The following is a 24,125-nucleotide window of genomic DNA, read 5'->3' on the forward strand; positions in this document are numbered from 1 at the left end:
GATACCTATCACTATTTTTATTATGACAAATTCTTCTGGTGGTAGTTGATCCTCAATCAAGCTGTCTTAATCCACTGTGGATGGTTACATCTTGTAGAAACAAGTCTTGGAACACTGACCTCATCTTCCTATCAGCAGTGGGGAGCCTATATTCCTGGGTGTTGAGATACGACAGCTCCCATTTTCTCTGACCTTGCTGGCTGGGGTGGAAGGAATAGTTCAGCGGGATTTTTGCCTTACATGGTATCTTGATGGTAAATTAGTATTATATATAGTTGTCGTAAGGCATCCCTCTTTGTTAATGTCTACATGAAGGGAGAGCTCATAGCACTTCTCCCACAAGTGGTACCCCACATGCTATTTTATAAAGTAAAGCAGTTTAAAACCCAATGGACTGTATAAGGTTTCTGGCAAAGGGTTTCTCACTACTTAACTTGCTACCCTTCCCTGAAACTTGCAGGGGCCAGTTGTCAGCTGTCACATTCCATTTACACTCACACTGGTTTCTGAGAGCATTCTGTGCCATTTTCAGCAGCTGCTTGGGGGCCGTGCATTTCCCAGCAACCTTTTTGTAAACACCAGTTACTTTTTGTATTGGCAACTGATAAGCATAACAGAAAACCAAGAGCAGGTATGTTTGCATGCTAGGGAACAGCTTGCAGCATAGGAATAAGCTACTCTTAAATGGAGGCTGGTAAGCTAGCACACCAAACCAACTCTATAGAGCCCCCCTTTGTTTTCAATTAGCTTTGCTATCACTGCTTTAATTTGGTTTCCTCACTTAGGTCATGGGTACATTCTTTTCATATAAGCTAGCCTTGTCTGGAGGGGTTTATCCCCACTAAGTAAATCTTATGTTTTCTTTCTTGGATGCTCATGCTGTTTCAGGAGTGGTTACCATTTTCGGTCAAAGGGGTGCATTTACCCTTGGAGACGGGGGTGGAGCATTGCCAGTGGTGGGTGTATCACCTTATACATATAGGCACTGAGCTTCCCCTCTCAGCTGATCTGTGCACTTAATGGTCCCTCTGTGCTTATCAAACCAACCATCAGTATGGGGAAGCTGGTAATTTGTACAGCCATCCAGTTGCCGGGCTGGACAGTGACATTTTAACTTTTCTGCCTCCCTTATTGCTGCCTACTTCCTTTTTGCCACTACTACCAAAATTACTGGGAGGCTTGGAACAGCCTGAAAAATATGGGGGTTTGGATCAGGTCTCTGGGTTGGGGGCTGCCCACTCACCCCTACTCTATGATTGATTGATTGATTGATTGATTGATTGATTGTATATACCGCCCTATACCCAGAGGTCTCAGGGCAGTTAACAGAATAAAATCAAAACAAGCCAATAGCCACCCCCCAAATTTTAAAAGGACATGGGATGTCAATCAAATCAACTACCATTTGTAGTATTAGCAGTACTATTTCTGTTCCCTTCTGAGTTAGGAAAGATTTTGCTGTCACACAGTAGCTAGCTATCACCAGTATTACCTCTCTTTTTTTAGTTCTCATGATTGGCAAGAGAAGCTATGGGTTGTTACATGTTTCAGTACCTTTTCTAGGTGGCAAAGGTCCAAGAGAGTAACCATTAAATAATTAGTTAATTCTTCAAGGTGGTCCCAGGTAGCCCAGTAATATCTAATTTGTTAATTTTGAAAGCCTTCCTGTTGATGGAAATGGTGCTTCTGATTAAATTGAGCAATGGGTTAAAACTCTCAGTATAAGTCTCAGAAGAGGTATTCCACCTTCCCTCATCCATAAAGAGGAGTGGGTGCCTCTTCTTGGATGGCACCTGCAATGATCTGTGTGCATAAGCTAAACTTGTTTTTATGCATAAAGCAAAGTTACACAGGCTTAGTAAATCAACCAGATTTACTCATGACATCCTCTACTTATTGTTTCTAGCTATGGATGACGGTTCCCAGAAAGACAAGTAGATTGAAAAGGTAGTTGATTTTTGCATCCTTAACAAGGCTGCATTTTATTTAAAAGCTCCTGGAACTGGGAGGGAGGTATGCCTTCAAAAAAGCTTAGTTTTTGCATAGGAAATAAGGGGAAGTAAGAGAATTACGCACACACTAATCAAACGCCCTACAGAGAGAACCTTTTACTTGTTTCTCTCCATATTTTATACGAGCACATGTACACAAAAAATGCAGTGGAAGGAAATGAAAAGTGGAAGCAGCACACATAGAAACAAATGGACCTGACCCAAGAGTGTTTATTTTTTTTAAAATACTTCACTGAACAATAATTGTAGGAGAAATCCACTCCAGCAGAGTTCATCTTTCTGTTAAGGTGATAGAAAACGCTTTAATTCATTCACCAACATCATCAGATTTGGAAAGCAAAAGCATGGCCACTTGAGGCAAAACCCAGAGCCTTGTATGTTCTGCAGCATCCACAATAAATCAATTTTATGTCAAAGAATTACAGATTCTGGCTCTTATGACGGAGGTGGGGAACCTGTGGCCTTGAACCAGATTTTGCACGGCAACAATTCTCTTCGCCCAAGGACTCTTGGGAATTGAAGTCTAACAACATCTGGGTTCCCTATCCCCTGCTCTATGAAATAACAAAAATTAGAACTAGCTTGCGTGTGTTTACATAATCTCACACATACAGAGCTGTGACATGCTCCTCAGGCGTCTTCCCCAAGAGGAAGCAGAAGGCATTGCCTCAAACTCTGAAAGCTATCTTAGAAACCGTATGCAACTTGCCACAGTTGAACACACTTAAGGCCCACTGATTTCAGTGGGAGTTTTATGCCATTGTGCTCCTACTAAAATTAAAACAACTCAAAATTAAAACAACTCCCAGCCACTTATGAACTTTGGCTTATAAATATAGATTTTAAATAAAAATCTGAGACTCGGGCTTTTCTGACTATCTCCCATTCTGGGTTTATATCAGGGATGGAGAACCTGTGGACCAGATGGTGACCGGCTCCTAATTCCCCTCTGCCCCAGCCAGCATGAACCAATGGCCAGAGATTGTGGTAGTTGTAATTCTGCAGCATCTGGAGAGCCACAGCTTCCTCATCCTTGGCTTTTAGGGTACAAATGAAGAAGGCAGTCTTGGGTAAACCAAATCACTAATTACTGTAATGATGCTGCATTTTGAATAAACTGAAAAGCAAGTTCCCCATCCTTCCCATAATAAAATCCAACATTTTAAATACAAAACATGCAATTCTTTGCATGTCCAGAAATAAAAATCCATTTATTATTAATACCAACTTTACATAGTTTTCTACATATTGCCACCTTCTTTATTTTTTATTTTTTTTAAGTCAAAAAATAGAGAAGGAAATCATCCTACCCTTTTGCTTTAAAGTGGTGTGCAAACTTTCCCTGTCACACCAAGTGTTCCTGCTATTACAAAACTAGGAAAATGTGGAGGAAACAAGCCTTTTCCAAGAGATTTCATAAAACAGTTAAACTGCTTATATAAAGCTCTTATTTTTTTCCCTAAGAAAGTTTTATAAAATTAATGAACAAGTAAAACAGGTTTCAATCATTCCCACAACCATGTGCAACTTTCGCTCGGTTTAATGGAGAATTCAGCCTCAGTCTGAACATCCCCAGAAGAAATGGATGGCCCTCAAGCCTTATTTATCATGTGGCATAATGAGTTCATAATGGCCAACCTGACCATCTTGCTTTAGCTGGTGTAACAAGTCTTCTTTACGCCTCTTTCGGCTAACCACTAAGAATCTATCACGGCCCTGTCCATGGGATTTACTCTTAAGCCCATATTGTTGGGCTATCTGATGAATCTGTTTGCGCTCATCGTTGGTCAGTTCTGTTGAGAACGTCAGATCAACTTTGCTGTCCGAGAAGGCATAATTCTGGATGATCTGTTCAACATCTTTCTTTGCAATTTTTGACCCCCTTTCATTGTCCATCCCAAGCCCTTCCCTTTTGAACTGTTCCTTCACGGCAATCGGTTCTCGGATCCCTTCCCCACTTTTCCCCAAGCCACCGCCTGTCCAGCCCATTTTCCTTAGAATCTGATTCCCAATGTTGTCTTCCTTGATCTGCTGCTTCGATGCTTCTTCTGCTGAACGCCCGCAGATCTCGTTCCTTGAGATGACGTCTTCGACGGTGCCTTTTTTCAGGTTGTTGATGACTGTTGGTTGGGTTCTTTTCAGGACTCTGACAGCCTCTTCTGCCGCCATGTGCTTGACACTCTTCTTGACCCCAATTGCTTCAGCGATTAATTCCTTTTCCAGCATCACCTTGCACTTCCACCGGATCCCCATCACCCTTTCAAAGATGTACTCCACTGTCATCTTGTTGAACTGAGCAGTGTCGTTCAGGGTGCACACAGGGTTCATGGAGTTCTCATACACAACAAGTTCCTTCAGACTCTTCTTCTTGGGGGGAATACGAGTGGCCCCGCTAAATTTCCGAACCTGGACTGCTTTGGTGGGCCCAGTACTGGACTGGGTCTTCTGGAGAACTTTCAGCGCTTCGTCTGCTGCAGCATGCTTGCTTGTTTTTTTCGTGCCATACCCTTCAGCTAAAAAGTGGTCCTGCAAATAGACACAGCAGCGCCACAATCTATTTGGCATCATGGCATATTTGTATTCAATTGCCATTTTGTTAAAGGAGGCTGAATTGTTCAAAATCCCAATGGCATCACTGGCGTTTTCTGTGAGGACAAAGTTAGTCCAATGTTTAGCTGAACTGGAGCCCTGCTGGGGGTTAAAGGTCAGCTGTCCAGGTGACCATTCTTTCATGGAAGTGACAGTGTCATCCGAATGCTTGAGCACTGGGGGGAATTCAGGAGGAGATTTGCCCTTCTGACACAGCACTAAATCCTCCAAGGTGGTGTTCTTGTACTTTCGCTGGGCAACCTTAACCTCCACAGGGTTTTGCAACAGAATCATTGCCAGTTCCGTCGCTCGGTCCCTCGATCCATTTTTGCTGCCGGCATAACCTGTGGCCAAATATATATCCTGACACCTCACCTCACAAGCAAAACCATCTTTTAGGAGCTTCTTGTTATCGGGAAGGTCCTCAGGGGAAAAATATTTCAAGTGGGAATAAATATACTCAGGGTTTGTCCTGCAAGCCTGTATGGATCGTGTCAACAGAAAAGTGTAGTTAATTTTGTCTGGCTCGCAACTAGCTTCAGGGCTAGCAAGATTATTGCGGACTGCCACTCCAAGTTTGTTAATGAAATATTGCTTGGCTACTATAACCGATCTGGGAAATGTTTCAGAGGCAGCCTGGAGAAGAGAAGGCCCCCACAAATCTGCTGCAACACCACTGGCAGAAGAGTCTTCGTTTTTGGAAACCACTTCAGCTTCCATCTGGTTTCCCTGGGTACTTCCATAACCTAAACCTACTGTTCTGGAAAACTGTGTGTCCTCATCCTGGGTACTGAAGCTGCTGAAAACCCGATCAGCGTAGTTTTGGATTTGCTGGGTTATGTTCTCACTGGCCTCCTCTGCTTCATTTTCTGAAGCAGGCTTTTTTCCTTCATCTGGAGTATTGCTGGCTACAAAGTGTATAGGTTCAAAACGAGGCCTGACATGGTATTTGGCAGTCTGCTTCCTTGGAGGTTCGAGACCTATACAATGCAAGAAGTTAAAAGAGGATTTTTAAAATGAAAAATGAAACATGGGTGAAATATAACTTTTCTCTGCAGGCATGAGAAATTGTAACTTTGGGCCGGAGAGGGGGGGCAGAAGTGGAAGGCAGATTTTCAAAATATTATATTCCATAGCTGTGTGATTAAAGCTATGGCTGAAAACGCATACAGTCCTCAGAAGATCCACTTATTTAATGGAACTTATTCTCAATTAAGCATACATAGGACTGCAACTTCAATATTCCAGTGTCAGTCATTTTTTTTTTTAGTTTCTTTGTGGGGGGGGGGGAATTGTAAAGTGGCAAGACTTTGCAATTTGAAAGAGGAAGCACTTTTGGTTTGGGAACTACAACTATATGTTGCAGTGTTGCAGTGTGGAGGTGTATCTGAGGATCAATTTAATAATCCAACAATGGGGCAACAAAGAACTGCTGTTGCCTATATTAGCTTCTGACAGTGATGAACCTTCCACAGAAATCCTGTTTTGCTGTTGACAGTAGGAGGGGGAAGAGTTACAGAGAGGTGAATTAAAGGGGCAGAGGAGGTGAAATGAAGTGAGCAGAGTTAAAAAAAGGAATGTGAAGGTGACATAGAAAGGTAATACCAGCAGATAAAAGGGAAGCAAAAGAAGGTGAGAGAGAAAGGAAATAAATTTTTGAGAAGGTAAAGAAAATGTGGAAGAAGGCATGAGCTGAGAGAAAGAGGAAACAGGCAGAGACCTAGTGATAGAAAACATTGAGAAAGAAGGTAAGACAAAAGTAAATAACAAGAGATAAAGGACTGAGAGGGTGCAAGGAGGAGGCAAAGAGAGGGAGGGAGGTGTAGAGGAGAACAACAGAGGCAAGACGGGTGATGTGAGTCCAAAAGTGCAAGGTAGGCAGAGAAAAAGGCACCAGCAGTTGACAGAGAAAAGTTATGGAAAGCTAAAAAAGTGACAGAAAGCCTTTTGGAGGGGAATATAACACAAACATAATGGTGATGATGACTTGCCCTCTTGCTCAGTGTTAACCATAGAGTAAAGATAAAATATAAAAGAGGACACATCTACTAAAAGCGTACAAAATTTGACCGATGATATATTAAATATTGGCTCACATGCTTTTTTAAAAAATAGTGTGTGATGTGTGCTGAGATGTTAGCACAATTAAGTATAAATCAAAAGTGAAAATCTGAATGTGGGTCCCATGTTGCTGGTTGAGATTTAGAGGTGGGTCTCAGGTCTAGATTGGCTGAAGACCACCGTGCTGGTGCAACTGTTGCAGCGTTGGATTTCTCAGCTGCACAACATTTAAAACTCACTCGTCCACTAGTGCATGAGGCCTTGGGCTAGTGGAGAAAGAATATTAGATACAGCCCTTGGTCTTTTCATGCCTGACATTGCTGATTCATTTATCGTCATTAAAGAGCCAATTCTGCTGTGAATGGAATGGAGGGAAATGGAGACACTCACTACGAGATGGAGAATAGTCCGGCAGGGAGCGTGGCCTTTTAGTTGCCTTGGCATCAGGCACCAATTCAAATGACGGCATCTCGCCAATGTCAATCCCTTCGGCCATATGGAGGACTTTCTCCATAACTTCAGGGCTATACCTGCATTTAAGCAAAGGAAGCTTCAAGTTATAGATTGCCATTACAAAAACCCTCCTTGCAGCTCTAATCCTACCTCTGCCCACCAGAGGACTACCTAAGTGGGTGTCCTGTTGGACCAAGAGATGTGTGGTTACAACACCTTTTCACACCTTTGCCCAGCGAAACATAATACAAGATACAGGAACACAGGAAGCTGTTTTATTCAGAATCAGGCCACAGATCCAGGTAACTCAGTACTGTTTATGCTTGGAATAACCATGTGGCTCCCTCCATATATTGCTGGACACTAGCTCCATCATCCCTGCCAAGTTGTATCCTGGCTGGGGCTCTTGAGAGTTGGGAGCCCAGTAACATCTGGGGGGGGGGGGCACAGATTGGAGTAAGCTGCTTTTGGCGAAACGAAAACTATCTGGAAACTCACAGCTATACTAAAAAAAACCGTGGATGCAAAACTTTCCATCATGATATCTAACTGGCAACTATCTCCAGTTCAAATGTAAACAATGGACAAGATAAAGGAATATGCTGGCGTTGATCTTTGGCACAAGGGATGCTATGGGATGCTAACCCAGACATTGTGAGGGCAACTGTTGTGACAGAACAGACAACGCTGAGTTAGAAGGACTAATAGTCTGGCCTGGTACAAGACTCTTTCCTATGTTCCTAAACCTTGTTGATTTCTGACCCAGTTAAGTGAATGGAGTAAGGCAGTCACTGGTCAAGGACAGCTTGATTCTTAGCATAAGCAACCTCTTCCCCACCAGCACTTTTTTAAAGGCTGGTAGCCAAAACAGGGAATACTGCACTGAATACTTGAAGGTCTGTTTTCAGTGGGTGCTATGTCATAATGGCAAAGGCCACACCATACATTTAAAGCACTACTGTACCACTTTAGACAGTCATGGCTTCCCCAAAGCATCCTGGGAATTGTCATTTGTTAAGGGGGCTGAGAGATGTTAGGAGAATACTATTTCCTTTTGAGAGCTACAAACAATCCCTCTTCCCATAGAACTATGTAAACTTTGGCTCTCAGAGGGAAATAGGGGCCTCCTATCAACTCTCAGAACCCTGAAAACTACAGTTCCCAGGATTCTTTGAGGGAAACCATGGCTGTTGAAAGTGACACAATGTATGGTGCAAGTGTGGCCCCAGTGGTAAAAAAGACAGGGCTTCCATGCCCTCTGATCTGCCTGTAACTTTCTTGTTTGGGGGGGGGGGAGAGAGAGAAGAATGGGTGATAGTTATTCTGGGAAGAAATAAAGGTATTTGGCTCAAAATGAAGTAAAGTTAAGGAAATGAGGGCTGCCTACCAGAGCAAACCCAAACAGGGTACAACAGTGAACATGGCAGACTGTTAAAGATCCTCACAAATATACAAGGCCTTAAAATATTTGGAGAAATATTGCTTATGAAATAGAAGATTTGTCAAGGACTGGTTTTGACCCACGACAGTGATGCCAAGCCAATAAGCAATGTTCTTTTGAAGAAGACCTGTACAGTCTCAAGGGTGTTGGGAACTTGCAATTGTTTTGTGAGTCAATAAAGAAGCTAAACAGAAATTTTAATATTCTGCCTTCCACTGGCATTGCTCTCAGCCTCTGTTGCTGCTCTATAATGGCAATCAGACAGATGTCAATGAGGTGCTCCCATGAGGGCTGGGGAGATGGAGGCTAGCACCACCACCTATTGTTGTACTACCCCTTCCTTATTCCTGATGAACCCTTATATGGAGAACAGGGCGAATAGGGGGCTTTGCAAATTGCCCTTGCAAAAAGAAACTTTGGAATATTCTTCCTGCAGAGATTTGTCCAGTTTCCTCTCTGTTGCCTTTTGAACCAAATGTGAAAGAGTTTTTATTCAATAAGTCTTTTCATGGTTAGTTCTACCGCTGTTTTCCCAAAATATTTTATTTACTGTGCAGTTGATGTTTTTAAATGGGTGGTTTTAGTGCAGCATGCCCTTGTTGATTGCACTGCTACTGGTTTTCTGTTTGCAAACTGTCCGTAGTATTTAACTGCTAGAAGAGCATGACTAAAATATTACATACCAAACACGAATAATCACTGCATGGAAACGAAAATGACTTGTGAACAGAGAGTAATGGGAAGAGAAAGGGGAAGGGTCAAAGGTGAGTGGTAGAGCATGCATCTGCTTGGCATGGAGGTCACAGGTTTATTTCTTGACATCTCCAGACAGGGCTGGGAGAGATCCCTGCCAGATATTCTTGAGAGCCACTGCCAGTCATTGTACAGGATGGGGAGTGGGCAGCGGCGTAGCTATTTATTAACAATTAATTAATTAATTAATTAATTAATAATACCTAGGGATGGAGAGCCAGTGGCCCTTTAGACCTTGCTGGAGTCCAGCTCCCATCATCCCTGGTTAATAATAACAGAACTGGCCAAGCTTAGTGGAGCTGGTGGAAGTTGCAGGCACAAATTCCCCACTGCTCTTGTGAATTAGAAGAAAATCTTCCTCTTGTGAACTTCTGAACTAGGCACACCAGTGGCTGGCGCTGGACAAGGCAGCGTTTTGTACCTAAAACCACTGTAGGGAAGGGCTGCAAATCAGTGGCAGAGCAGTTGGCAGGAGATCTCCCAGGTTTATTTTCCTTGAAACCCTGGACAGCCGGTTAGTACAGAAGACAGCATGGAGCTGCATGGACCGGTATAATAGTTGCGCTGAGTCCCTAAGCAAAACAACCGGAAACAGCTTAACGGCTGAATCAGTGAAAGTATGCTCAAGGCTAGGCGTGCGTGGGTGGGTGGGATCACAGAGTTGTAGAGTTGGAAAGGATCCTGAGGGTTGTCTAGCCCAACCCCTTGCAAATAAGGAATCTTTTGTCCAGCACAAGGGCTCGAACCCACAACCCTGAGATGAACAGTCTCATGCTCTACCGGCTGACATATCCCAGCAGATCAACAGACCTCTATTAACAACTCAAGCCCCCTCCTCCTCCTCCGTTAACTGCGATACGCACCCAACGTGTCACCAGGGCTGTACACACCACCAGTTTACCCCCCCGCACACACACACACGTGTCATTGCGCGCGCGATCGATCGCTGAAGTGGGGAAAAGAAGCAGAGAAGCGCCCCGCGCCTTACCTGCACCCCATGAAGACATGGTTGGCCCAGGCGTGGGAGAGCGCCAGGAGCTTCTGGAAGTAGACGTCTCCCGGGTAGTCCGGCAAGTTGCGGAGAAGGAACTGCCTTCGCACCGCCCAGTGCCGGTCGCTCTCCTGCTTCTCGCGCCAAGGCTCCAGGTCGGGCTCCTCGGGGGGAGTAGCGGCTGACCCCTCGGCAGGAGGCTGCGGCGGCTGAGGAGGCACCGGCTGGGCAGAGGAAGGCGGCCGAGGCGACAAGAAATCCCCGCCGGGCAACGTCCACCCTCCGCCGGCCATGGGATGGCCTTGTCCGGGCACCAAGGCCAACCGGCGCCGGCGTGAGGCGAGCGGGAAGGAGGGCAGCACTCAGGACGGGGCTCCCCGGCGAACCGATCCCGCCTAACCCCGATCCGGAAAGGAGAGCGAAGAGCAAGCGTGTCCGTTCACACGTGCGTGAGACCCCGCTCCTTCTCTCCCTTCAAGTGCGCTCCCCTTTACCCCTCCTCTGTCTTCTTTCCTTCTCGTGAGCATGCGCGAGCGCTTCTTCCTAGCTCCTCCCCCGGTCCAGCCCGCTGCTTTCCAACTCTTTTTTTTCCGCTTGTTAGACGCTGCTCGCGTGGGCGGGATGGAACGTTCGAGCCGCGCGAGATCTCCGGAGGAGGCGGGGGAGCCTAGGGGAGAGCGAGTGAGGGGGGGGCCGCGGCATGGAAGGGCCGCAAGGAGCGCGCTCCGCTTCCCCCACAGCGCCATCTGGAGGTGGGGAGGAAAAGAGCCCAGGCAAGCGAGCGAGAGCGCTTCGGCCGGCAAGGCGAGGAGGACGGAATCATTCTTGAGTCTGGGGTTCGAGTCCCACGTTCGGTGAGAGTTTCCTGAATTATAAGGGGTTCGACTAGATGACCATCGTGACCCCTTCCAACTCTACAATTCTAATAAGACAACAGATGTTTGCTGGTGAGGAAGTTCTGTGCATGCGTTTAATGTTATGGTCCTTCTCTAAAACCTATGCATATTTGGAATCAAGAATATGTTTACCCCCAAGTCATATGAGGACAATGGTTGACATATATTTTATTCTGAGCTAGAATCACACAACTTTAGTGTTGGGAGGGATTCCAAGGATCATCTAGTCCACCCCCTGCAATGCAAGAATCACAGTTAAATAATAATTGCTGGGTGGCTTTCCAACCCATTTAAAACCTCCGGTGAAGGGGAGTCCACTACCTTTCAATGTATTTTTTGCTCTATAACACGCACCATACCATAACACGCACGTAGTTTTTAGAGGAGGAAAACAAAAAAAAAAAATATTCTAAACGAAATAGTGGATATATGATTTTTGTGGTTCATGCTGTGGCCACAGACATGTGATCTGACAGTGAGTTTGGAGTAGCCCAATGCAAAAATCCTGAGGATCCATGTGGCTCCATGCTTTGTAACCACGGAGGAGGGAAGGAAGGGGAACCATGGATCCTCTGCTCACGACTGCAGCAGATCCCCCCCGCAACCCGCAGGCATTCGCTCCATAACACGCACAGACATTTCCCCTTACTTTCTAGGAGGAAAAAAGTGAGTGTTATGGTGCAAAAAATACGGTAGTTCCTTCCACTGTTGAACAGCTCTTAACATCAGAAAGTTCATCCTAATGTTGAGTCAGAATCTCCTTTATGGTAATCTGAATCCACTGCTTCAAGGTTTCTTACCCCTGGAGTAGCACAAAGCAAGCTTTCAATAATCTTAGCTTCAGCAGTTCTTTAGCATCAGGAGGGAGGAGCATAAACACAAATGAGCACAATAAGCACAGATACAGCAAGTTCTTTGCTTGTAAAGGTAAAGGGACCCCTGACCATTAGGTCCAGTCATGACCAACTCTGGGGTTGTGGCGCTCATCTTGCTTCATTGGCCAAGGGAGCCGGCGTAGAGCTTCCAGGTTATGTGGCCACCATGACTAAGCCGCTTCTGGCGAACCAGAGCAGCGCACGGAAACGCTGTTTACCTTCCCGCTGGAGCGGTACCTATTTATCTACTTGCACTTTGAGGTGCTTTCGAACTGCTAGGTTGGCAGGAGCAGGGATCGAGCAACAGGAGCTCACCCCGTTGTGGGGATTCGAACCGCCGACCTTCCAATCGGCAAGTCCTAGGCTCTGTGGTTTAACCCACAGCGCTACCCGCATCTCTCTTTGCTTGTACAGTATGCTTATTTAATCTCTGGGTTGGGGAGTGTTGTTTGTTATGGATAAAAGCTACCTTGCAACAGCTTTAATAAAGGTATTTCTACATCAGTTTCAAGCCCCATGATGCTATTCAGTGTGTTTATTTCAAATCTGCAATCCATCAACTGACTTAGATTTATAGGAAATGCTGAAAGCTTGAGATAGGTAACAAAATCATACTGACACCTGTTTTTGTCAAAATTCCACAAAGTATCACCCTCCCTTCCCAACTAAACCCTGATCTGCCCCCATCCTAGATTGGCAGAACTTGCTACACTTCTGAAATATGATCTGTCTTGAAGTGTTGTGGTGGGTTTGTAGGGGGAGTACCAAAACTGGGAGGCAACCACTGAGAACAGCTCTCTTCACACCTTTGATATTGGAACATGATACACAGATAGTGTTAATCACAGGTGGCTCTTGGTGAATTTCAGATTATAACAAGGCACATGATCAAAGAAGACTATCTCCAAGACACCTTGGGCTTATGTTATTCCTAATTACTGCTGCCAACCATACTTCTGAGTGCGTGGGTAGGTGAGTGAGTTGGTGGGGAACAGTTGTATAGTTTCTGTATAAAATTACAGAATAAATTGTAGGCAAGTCAAATGGTTTGTTATTATGAATAATGATGTTATTCAACTTAAATAAATCTTGCACTACAACCTTAGGCATGTTTACTAAGAGATAAGTCTTACAGAACTTAATAGACCATACCCTCTTAAATTAGCATGTTTAGGGATTGCACTGCAAGACAAGTAGACTTTGAAGCTGATCACACAATAAAAAGTATTTGCAAACAGGAGTTCTGAAGATGACAAGCATGCTTCTTTTTAAGATGCTGTATGTATATGTCAAAATTATCTTAGAAGAGGCATTCCCTTCTGCATGAGTGAAGGAGAAGGGAATGCCTCTCTAAGATGGTGCCTATCACCTGCTGTTACTATAACCATGCCTATTAAAATTAACATTTTAAATATGTTTTTTAAAATGTGGAATGCCTTTTTGGTCAATTAAAAAGGGTTGTTTTATTTTTTAAAAAATCAACTAATCTAGCTGATGAAACAAATAAATAGTTCTAATAGTTCTAAATAGCTCTAATAGTTTCCAGAGCAGTAATCATGCTTGTGGCAGCCAAAACAGCACCTGTACCAAGTTTTACATAGAGCAACCAGCTGAAATCAATGGCCTCAAGTTACTCATGCACATTAATTTCAATAGGTCTACTCTAAATATGACTGACACTAAAAGAGGAGTTTGGACTTGATATCCTGCCTTTCACTCCTTTTAAGGAGTCTCAAAGCGGCTAACAAGCTCCCGTGCTTCCCAACAACAAACACTCTGTGAGGTGAGTGGGGCTGAGAAACTTCAAAGAAGTGTGACTAGCCCAAGGTCACCCAGCAGCTGCATGTGGAGGAGCGGGGAAGCAAACAAACCATTGAGTTTTTTAGCACTTTAAAAAACTAACCAATTTACAGAAGTACCTCAGTTTTTGAACGTCTCTGTTGAATAGTTTGGATTTCAAACACCGTAAGAGCTTCAGTTTTCAAACAAGCCTTGGAAGTCAAAAATGCCACGCAGCTTCTGTATCGAGTTTTCTGTACTGAGTTTTCCGTTTTGAGGCTTCTGTTTTGAGATTTCGGTTTTCGAATGTTTCAGAACTCGAATGGTCTTCTGGAATGGATTATGTTTGAAAACCGAAGTGCCACTGTATTATGGAACATGATTTCATGGACTAAATCTGCTGAAATGAACTAGAATTCACAAAACATTATAGCAGGGGTACCTGGAGTACCCTTCAGATGCTGTTGGACTGCAGCTGAGATGAGTCCCTGCTTGGCATAGCCAATGGTGAGGGATGCAAACAGTCTTCATCCAGCAACATCTGAAGGGCCAGAGCGTCTCCATCTTTGACAACAAGCCATAATGCATTTGCAAGTATTTTAAAACTCTTTGCTGTTTTAGTCCCAATAACATTTGGCATACAAATACAATGTAGACTGATCCCACATGTGATGTAATCCACGTGTGCATCAAAAACTACAACAAAATGATATAAAATTAAACACTGTAGCTCAGTGAACACAATTCATTCAATGGATTCCAGAAATAATTACCAGGGAAAAGATGTTTCTATTTTTTGGGAGGGATACTTTTTATTGAAAATTGACAACATTAGAAAGGTATCAAGCTCAACAGTGCTGGTTCTGTCGTGTGGGTCATGTAAATAGATACTGAGTGCAGCTGTCAAATCACAATTCTTGTTTGTAGAGAGACCAAAAACAAAAAATAGAGAGAAAAGACAAGAGAACAAGGTATTGGGAAACAGACCCCCATGCAGTGAACGTTCCAGAAAAGTTCCAAGAGTGCTCGGAAAATGCATTATTAAGGGCAGTTAACACTTGACTTGCATGATAACTTTTAAAGAAACAGATGACCAATTACAAACAAATTTCTCCACAACCTTGATATCGACAATAGAAAAGTCAGTTTGTAACCCAGAAGACATCTGGGAAGGGCTGAACTACGGGGATTAAATTAATCATGGTTAATAATACTTAAGTCTTTACTAAAATGCTTCCCCCTCCCCCAGTGTTCAGAAAACACTTCACATATTTTACCGTGGTAATCCTTACAACATTACTGCAAGGTGGGCAAGCTTGATTATTCTCAGACTGGAGGAGGGTGGACAGCTGAGGATGGAAGAATAAGTAGTTTGCTTAAGGCTATCCTTGTAGTGAAAATGTATAAATGGTGTGCTTTCTGGCTCACAGTCCTTCCTCAGCCACTAGGGTCTGTGGAAACTTTAGTGGACCTTTTTTAATTTAAAAAAAAAGTTAAATGAGAAATATTACTCAATCAACCTGATTATTATTTTTTTCCGAAATGGCAGAGGTTATCTATGACCCCAATGAAAAATATACTTCCCCCCAACCCCTCCCACACTGTCCTTTGCTTCAGTGTTAAAATTAAATATTCCTCAAGAGGTAGCAAAGTCGCGTGTTTCTCTGTTTGCTGTTCATTGCATAAAACTTGTATTTTTAAAGTTTTTGTTTAGTTTTTAATCCAAGCAAACCAACGAATTAGCACATTTTTTTCCACAGATACTTATAAACCACCCATCATATTTATATTGAGGCAAAATAGAAAGGAAATACTTTGCTTTAAAAAAAAAAAATCTGTCTCAGTGTCACTTGGCTACATCAATAATTTGCCTGCCACCTTTAGGTTGCTCCTCAAAGCTTTTAACTGATACACAGATGTTTGCCTTTCCAATATTCTCCCTGTCTTGCAGCGAAAACCACAAAACACCTTAGCTTTAAACACACCCCATGCACATCAGAAAAAAACGGGAAAACAAAACCAAGTCTTTCCAGATATCCAAAGACTTATTCATTCCTCCCCCTCCCAAACAGGATGGGAATTCCTAAACTCTTCCTCAAGTGGAAATCTTCTCCATCAGACATAGAGCAGCGGGTGGAGACAGATCAGAAAAAGCTAGAGAAAGAAAGCAAGAGAGAGAGGCGGGGGGGGGGGAGAGAAAAAAACACAGATCATCAATTAAATGCAAGGAGGGGTGGAAGAAGCATTCAAAGAACAAGCAGAGAAAAAACAGATCCCACACACAATTAAATTGAGAGAGAGAGCAAGACGACAGATGAATGGATCAATGCTCGTGCTACCATTGGGGCCCCAGACAGAGCAGCATTGATGCATCAGAAGAGTTCAAGCATGTTAAATATTTGGACACAATGCACGATACACCTTATAGTAGAGTTAGACTGTAAACACACTTTTAACAAAATGCATGGGAGCACAATAAAGTATATATGGAAAGAGAGGGTTTGCTTTTCAGTGCAGTGCAAACATTTATAGGATGGTTAAGAAACAGCACAACAGCGGTCCCCTTGGCTCAGGGCACCTAATGCAACTTTCTCTTCCCAAGAGGCAGCAACCAGATGCCTCTGAGGTGAAGCCTACAAGCAGGGGCATAAAGCCAAGAGTGCCCCACTGTTTCTTTGTCACTTTCTCCCGCTGCCACAGTCAGTGGCACCCTGCACTTGAACATGGATTCATGGAGGAAGAAATCGTAAACCGCTCCCACACCATGGCATCTCCATTCTGAAAGGATACCTGGCTTCTGCGGTTGCCTGTCCTACCTCACAAGGCTGTCATGAGGGTAAAATGAGTAGGTTGCTTTGAGCTTTTTTTGGAAGAAGAGATCGATATGTAACTAAAATCAATGGACACAGCCCTTCCTTGTTTTTGTGGAGCAGCAAAAGAGCACTCTCCTACAGCAGGGAAGAGGAACCTGTGGCCTTCAAGATTATGTGGGACTACAACTATCAGCCTCTACAGGCTTGGCTAATAGTAAAAATAGAAATAGAAGCTGAAGTTCAACAATAAATATCTGGAATCCTCCCTAAACTTGGTTGTGACCCATGGATCAGGATCGGCCTACCTTTGACCCTGACTGTGGGGGTTACATCACTTCTCAAGTCAGCCACTTGCAGCTGCAGGTTCATTTTTTGTTTTATTTTGTTCCCCTAACCAGGGGAACAACTGATGCCGTTAAGAGTGCTCTCTTGATTTCAACCCTTCCATTCATCTGAACCACCAGAAAGAGGCCTCACCATGTCACAATCTGGGTCTTTTGTTAAGAGTTGCACCCTTCTGCTGCATTTAGATCTCCTAACAAATTTGAAGAATATCAAACGTATTTCAACAACTGGCTTAAGGGTAGTAATGGTAACTTTGCAACTCCTGTGATTCGCCAATGAAGAAAGGAACCTTCTTTCAAATATTAATTAATATTCTAGGTCATCTGCACATCCATACAGAACTTCTCTAAAATGCTTATTGTTCAAAATTTTGTGGAACTTCTGATCTTGCTAGGTGCCTGCCCCATAAATATATAGCTGTGTGTGAGCAACACACTTGTGTCTCTGAGTACACAGCAGTTGAGGATCACATCCCAATAAGCTAACCACATCAGGTTCTACCTTACCTGTTTTTCCAAGTGGTGGGACCAGCTAAATGTCCCCAAAAATACTGACACATATAACGATGATACCATTACTGTATACAGTGGTACCTCGGGTTACATACACTTCAGGTTACATACACTTCAGGTTACAGACTCCGCTAACCCAGAAATATTACCTCAGGTTAAGAACTTTGCTTCAGGATGAGAACAGAAATTGCACAGTGGCAGCGTGGCAGCAGCGGGAGGCCCCATTAGCAAATGTGGTGCTTCAGTTTGAGAACAGTTTCAGGTTAAGAACGGATCTCCGGAACGAATTAAGTACTTAACCCGAGGTACCACTGTATAAACAATGTTTAACTGTTCTCCCCACTCCAAACTTTAACTAAAGTTAGTGATGTCCTATCTCTCTCTCTCTCTCTCTCTCTCTCTCTCTCTCTCTATAAATTTAGCAGGCCCTTTAGCATGCCCTTCTCTTTTCCCCTTCCTCTTTACACATTCACCAACAGCAGACCCTGAAATAGCATGCTGAAGAAATGGCACAGGCTCCTACACCATTCAGAAGACATCTCATGTGAATCACGACATTCACATGTACAGCTGATCACAGGTGCTCTTTATGGGGCTTTTCTTAACCCCCAGAAAAAGGGTATTGGCCCAAGGGCTGTCTGCACAACTGGCATGGAACACTCTCCTCCATTGGTGCAATGGAGGAGCTCTGGTGTCACCCAGTCACCACATTAGTTCAGAGCTGGCCCCTGGCAAATGCATGAATTGGGGCTCAAGTCCCACAGTAAGGCTGGGCAACGGGTCTGGCAACACACTTGACTAATATGGGGGCAGCTAACCTTGTGCCTTCCAGATGCTTTGGACCACAATCCCCCATCAGCTCCAGCTGGCACAGCCAATGATCAGGGATGATGAAAGCTGGAGTCAAAAACATTTGGAAGGTACTACATTCTAAGGACTTTTGTTAAGAACATAGGGGGTCACCTGCTGGATTCAGACATTTACAAACAGGGCCTTTGCAACATCTTGACAACAGGACAAGGTCCAGCTGAGGTGTAATGAGTTAAATAAGCATAGTGTGGCATAACAAGGGCTTGATCCATGCATACAAAGGCAAGTCGACCAAGGTTCACATTGGCAGACTTTGGGGGTGAGCCAAGACTAGCAGGTCAAAGCTTGGATGATCACAGGATGCAAAGGCCCCTGGTTTGATGGACAATGCTGCCTTTAAACAGAAGGCATTTTCTGACAGATGCAGGATATTGTCCCTTCCCTCTTCTTCAGACTCAAGTTACCACAATTCCCCAAGCTGCCTTAGGCATGGCTTCTATTACTTGCGTTTCCTCACCTTTGGAAAGAAGCACACTCAGGAGGCTTCTGAGTGTTCAAGGCAGTTTTCTGACATGGTCAGCCAGGAAAAACAGTAAGACACATTCCAGCAGGTCTGTTTACAAACATTTGTGCAGAATGTGGAGTTTCAGGGCTCATGTTTGGGGAAGCTTGGGGAAAGCCTCGCTTCAGAGATCTTAAGCTAATTTCTAATTTCAGTGGAATCAAGGACAGTATACTTTTGCAGGGGAGATGCTGGAATCCCTTCACACAATTGTGGGGTTGCAGTAATTCTACAGTACTGGTGCTACTTCTTGGACCCAGCAAAGCCAGAGGCATTCCTTCAATCCCAGCATAGGCTAGAATGGATCTATTTGTAATGAGAAAAAAGAACTACCAGAACAGACAGTAGTCCTATGTTGGAGTTTTTCATCTCTTGCAGCAAAAAAAGTTGCCCTGTGTATTGACATCACACTGCTATGAATTTTCCTGCCTTGCACTGCTGGCATATAAGGGTACAGCAGGGTGACGTTAGGGGAAAACCATACAGGCTCCATGGTAGAGCATAAGCTTTTAATGCAAAAGGTCCCAGGTTCAGCTCCTAGTATATCTAGCTTGGAAGGTGATTGGCACAGCCTTTCTCTGACTCAGACTTACTAGCCTGAGCAAATAAGGAAGGGTACAACCTGGTAGTGAAAAGACACTGAGATTTAGCACCATGTGTACCCTCCCTGTAGACAGGATTCCAAATACTGGGGTTGAGAAAGGAGCCACAATCAGAAAGGCCCTACCCTTTAGCTAACCTTTGATGGTGGGGCCGAAAGAAGGGCTTTAGAAGATAATCTTAATAGTCAGGTGGGTTCAAGTGGGAGTAGGTAGTCCTTGTAGTCCCTACCTGCAAGTTCTCTTTTCATTAGGGATGTGAAAGCTGTGGTCCACCAGAAGTTGTTGAACTTCAACTCCCATCATTCCTACCCACTGGCCATTATGGCTGGGCTGATAGGAATGGGAGTCCAGCAACATCTGGAGGCTGCCCAGGTTCTCCATCCCTGTCCTACATGACTATGAGCACAAGCAAGTTAGAGGACAATTGTGCATAGGGAATCCACCACTGCTGTATTACTGAGCCTGGAACAGCCACTCATCTGAGTGGATGGCCTGGCAAAGAAAGGTAGAATACTTTTCCCTCAGCACAGAGGCCAAGCCAGCTGCCAGAGGGTGGAAGCTAGCCTCCAACATGCTAGTAAAAATGTGTTTTTTAATAGGCTAGTACCTTTGGGCTGGGGGCTTATCAACAAGGGTGGTATCCTAAAAATTCCACAGTGTCTTCAAACTCTATAGTGTTACTTTACATGGTATACAAACACACACCATTATACAGTCAAAAATAAAATAAAAATAAATCAGATACTGATTAATGTAGAATATGCATCTAGATTAACACATTGGTGGAAGCATCATGAGAAGACCATGGCTGAACGGAAGCGTATTAAATAAGTGAAGGTCCAATTCCAGCCCCATGTACTCAAGGGAAATTACTCAGTACACAGCCATGGGTTACTGTAAAAGAAGGGCAAAAGAACAAAAAACAAAAAAAGTATTAACCAGAATTATTGTACGAAAGAAGTTTATTCTTTTAAAAAAAGTTTTCCATAAAAAATATAGACTGTAACAAAGCAACACAAAGATAGACATTTTGTTACATTTAAGGGGACCTCAAGATTTCAGTGCAAAGATTTCACTTCTAAATAAGTACTTTGTAATCCAAGACTAATACTCTGATTCTAAGTGTACATGTTTGTCTAGAAATCCAATTAAGGATAATGGGGTCGTGCATGCAAGTTTCCAGGAGAAGGGGAGTCTACACAGAAACACTGTAATCAGATTATAGTTTCTTTTAGCTGTTTGTCTCAGGGATAGGCAACTTTTGCATCCTGAGGTGTGTGTGTGTGGGGGGGTATACCTAAGGGAGAAAGCTAAGGGACACAAGTGTATTTTACTGCTAAAGGACCTCACCCTCCCTCACAAGTAGTCTGATTCCATTGCTGAAACTGAAACTGATGCCATCAAATAGAAACAGGTGCTCAGGCAGCTGGGGTTGCTGCAAATCCAAAACAGAGATGAAATGCTGTCATGAAAGCTTCCTCACTTGTGCATTTAAGGAAGACAACCTGCTCTTTTTGGTGTTGAAAGTGACACATATGAGGTCACATCTACACTATCAACTTACATCAGTTGCATACCACCTAATCCAAAATGGCTTTCCCCTCCAAATACCTCTATTCCATATAGAACTATGGTTTCCAGGATTATTATTTTTTTTGGCGGGGGGGGGGGGAATTGAATATTAAGCCAGACCATAATTTTTTCTCAGTATTCTTATGCTATATTTTTCTGCTTCATTAGCTCATATTATATTTCTTTAAACTAGACAGATTTTAGTATTTCACCATTATCTGAACCCTTTGAACTCTCACTTTAAAAATGTAACTCTCCCCACCAAATTAAAGTGAAATACATGTAAAAGACTGCAGGCTCTGAAAAAACAAATCAGATTTCCTTTTCCCAAAGGGTGAAACTTCTAAACAAAACCTTCCAGTATAAAAATAAAGCTCTCAATAAATTTTAGTAAAAATGAAGGATATATTTTTTTTAATTGAACATATGGTTCTTTTTAACTTTTGGGAAAGAAAAATACTTACCATTTTCCAAACTAATCATAAAGCATGAGAAGAAGTCACATTTCTAAAATATAGTTGATGTTTAAGGTGAAATACTTAAATTTAATCAGATTTAAGGGCAATACCAGATTTGAAGCAAGCTTTATTGAAATGAAAGGGTTGCCAGTGAACAGGTTTAGGATATAGTCTGACTTCGTATAAAGGGCCTCCCACACCCCTAGAAAGAAAGCTGTGGGAATTCTGTTCAGATAAAATAATTCTATCCAAACCATGCTTACTAAGAAGCTGAGTTCCACTGAATTCAGCAGGACTTCTTAGTAAACATGTTAGTAAACATGTTACCTGGCCTAGTTCTCGATGTGAACAACAGGCCCAAGGACAGAACCTTGAAGCACCCCGCGGGTCACATTTTCCCAGGATGATGATGAACTCTTTGGGTTCCATCAGACAACCCGTTTAAAGTCATATAATACTGATTAAAATGTATAGTGCAGATGTGGACTCACATCCCTGAGGCTTTTTTTCATCAGGCCTTTGTGACAAGTTCTGCAACTGTCAAAATGCAGCTAAAAAGGTGAGGTGTAGGAGAAGGAATCTTTTGCACACAACTTTTTCTCTTTTTTTGCCTTTCTTAGAGAGTCTGCAACAGGGCTCAGGCATTGCAGAACAAGTAGAAAGCAAACATGCTGCCCTATCATGCAGAAACACGCATCAATGCATTAATGAGATGCCGACAAAGAAAGTCTTAGGACATCGGTCCTGCAAGCTTCGGACTAAGACAGAAAAGTACTCAGAGCCTTTCTTATCAGCTCCACAGAAGTGACTGCCAAAGGGTTCTTCACCAAAACAGCCTCTTTTTGTGTTTAGGAAAAAAGCAAAACAAAAGCAAAAGGGGGATGTGTGTGCAGTGGGTAGGAGATGGGCAGGTAGGTAAGAAATGCACTGCATGTTAATTCAAAATGCGGGGTGGTCGCTTCTGGAGCAAAAGAATAGGATCTACAGGAAACCTGAACTGAAAATGGAAAAAAAAGAAAAAGGATTAATGTTTATCTGGATTAAAAGGAAGTTAATAATATATATATGGTTGTAACAGGGGTGGGCAACATACTGTACTTTGGCCACAGTGGAAACAAATGAGACACAGAGGTCGTTTGCATGGATATTACATGCAATTTGCTCATTATTACATCAACATGGTGAATTTCAATGATTGCTATATAAATTGTGATACTTATGTTCTGAAACTGAACATGAATAATCTAAACAAGATTGTTTGTATGTTAAATAATTGTCTTTGGAAATAAAGAAACAGCTTCAATAACAGGCAAAAATCAACAGAAAAGAATGAATTTGAGTCAGTATTTAACTGCCTGGTTCCTGAGCCATTGAGCTCATAAATATTGACATCACATTGTCAAGTGGACTAGATATTTAAAACTGATGTTTAAATCTGGGGTTCCAAATATGCAAGCAAAATATATGCAACACCAAAGAATCTGGGTGCCCACATTTATGTAGCCTGTGGCTGTGCACTGCCCACCCCGGTCCCTCATTTACAGAAGGGAGGGGGAAAACACACACATTAATATGGTTTTTAATTTTACTTAAACATGCTTGAAGACACAGTAGCATGAATGCAGCCTTTGAATTCTCAGCCGATTGCAGTGGGGTTGTTCACTTAGATGCAAATTGTTTATGCTCTGGCAAAAATGAGGAAGCCACGCAAGGCTTTTCAGGCCAAATCAATACTGAAAAGTGTTTTGTGAATCGTTGAACAGGATTTTTGGCTATTGTACTTGGCAAGGACAAATGCTCCCATTCAGAAAGGGCATGTTTGCAAATTGTCTTAGGAACAAAAGAAAGAAAGAAGAAGGCCTATTTGAGCCACTGACCAGCATGCCACAGTCTTGCATATGGCGGCCTGCCAAAAACAATCCAGAGTTAACAAGAACACACAATGTTTACTCCTGCTACTCTCCAGCCCCTAGATAAGTTCTCAGGCCCCATATAAAACACTCCTATTGTTTGAGCTTATTTTTTCAAGTCTTGAAGACCAAACCATTGTTTTCCCATCTCACCACTTGCGTCCCTCCCTTTTGTTCTGCATGCTTATTGTTCAAGAGTAAGCACATTTAACCCAGAATAATTCCCATTCAAATTACATACTAGGCCAGACAGGGGAAACAAAACAAACAGCAGCATGAAGGCAGCATAGATTCAAACAAGGTGCCATACTGAACACGGGCACAGTTAAGAGTGCATGCTTCCTTGTTAGCAGATTGGCTGGCAGGAGGGTAAATTATTGTGGGACCCTAATGTTGACCTCTACCCAGCAACTAGTTGTGTTTTTTTAACGGGGTCACAACTCTGAAGCGGAGCAAGAAGGAAAAGGCAGGAAATGCTGGCTCCACTAATTGCTATATGGGCAAAAGGCTTATTAATGTGAAAAAGAGGAATGTTGAAATCCCCACCATCACCACACCACTGTACCTTAGCCTATGAAGAAGTCAAGACAAGACAAAAAAATGTGTAAGTAACAGGAGTACATATAAGAACTTAAAAGATAGGTTTTGTGGCCAGTTCATGCTGGACAGGAGGGGATTAAAAGCCCTTTGC

The 24,125-nt window shown here is 43.1% G+C and overlaps 2 protein-coding genes and 1 long non-coding RNA gene across 9 annotated transcripts in view; all 3 read right to left on the reverse strand.

Moving 5' to 3' along the window:
• Positions 1-2,204: 2,204 nt before the first annotated feature.
• On the reverse strand, positions 2,205-10,866 carry NKRF (NFKB repressing factor). Of its 2 annotated transcripts, none has more exons than XM_081848423.1 (3): positions 10,298-10,866; positions 7,053-7,192; positions 2,205-5,581 (listed from the first exon to the last, which is right to left on the reverse strand). In XM_081848423.1, exons 1-3 carry the CDS (start codon positions 10,591-10,593, stop codon positions 3,612-3,614), a joined length of 2,406 nt encoding a protein of 801 aa, XP_081704549.1. In that variant the 5' UTR covers positions 10,594-10,866; the 3' UTR covers positions 2,205-3,611. The 2 variants fall into 2 exon arrangements, with proteins under 2 accessions (XP_081704549.1, XP_081704550.1); XM_081848424.1 differs by lacking the exon at positions 10,298-10,866 and adding an exon at positions 7,878-8,004.
• A 4,198-nt stretch (positions 10,867-15,064) lies between these two features.
• Positions 15,065-24,125, reverse strand: part of SEPTIN6 (septin 6) — a 49,301-nt gene continuing 40,240 nt past the window's right edge. For 2 of the 6 annotated variants that reach the window (XM_081848105.1, XM_081848104.1), the window contains exon 10: positions 19,973-20,388. In XM_081848105.1, coding sequence (XP_081704231.1) covers positions 20,364-20,388 — 25 coding nt within the window. In that variant the 3' untranslated portion in view covers positions 19,973-20,363. Of the gene's footprint in view, positions 16,005-19,972; positions 20,389-20,438; positions 22,522-24,125 lie in introns of those variants that run through there. The other 4 variants (XM_081848107.1, XM_081848109.1, XM_081848106.1 and 1 more) reach the window with 4 other exon arrangements.
• Positions 16,550-17,891, reverse strand: LOC309334100. Its single transcript, XR_014152874.1, has 2 exons — positions 17,830-17,891; positions 16,550-17,585 (listed from the first exon to the last, which is right to left on the reverse strand). It is a non-coding gene; the product is annotated as an uncharacterized lncRNA (long non-coding RNA).

This window comes from Podarcis erhardii (assembly GCF_964252035.2).
Source record: "Podarcis erhardii genome assembly, chromosome: Z".
NCBI lineage: Eukaryota > Metazoa > Chordata > Lepidosauria > Squamata > Lacertidae > Podarcis > Podarcis erhardii.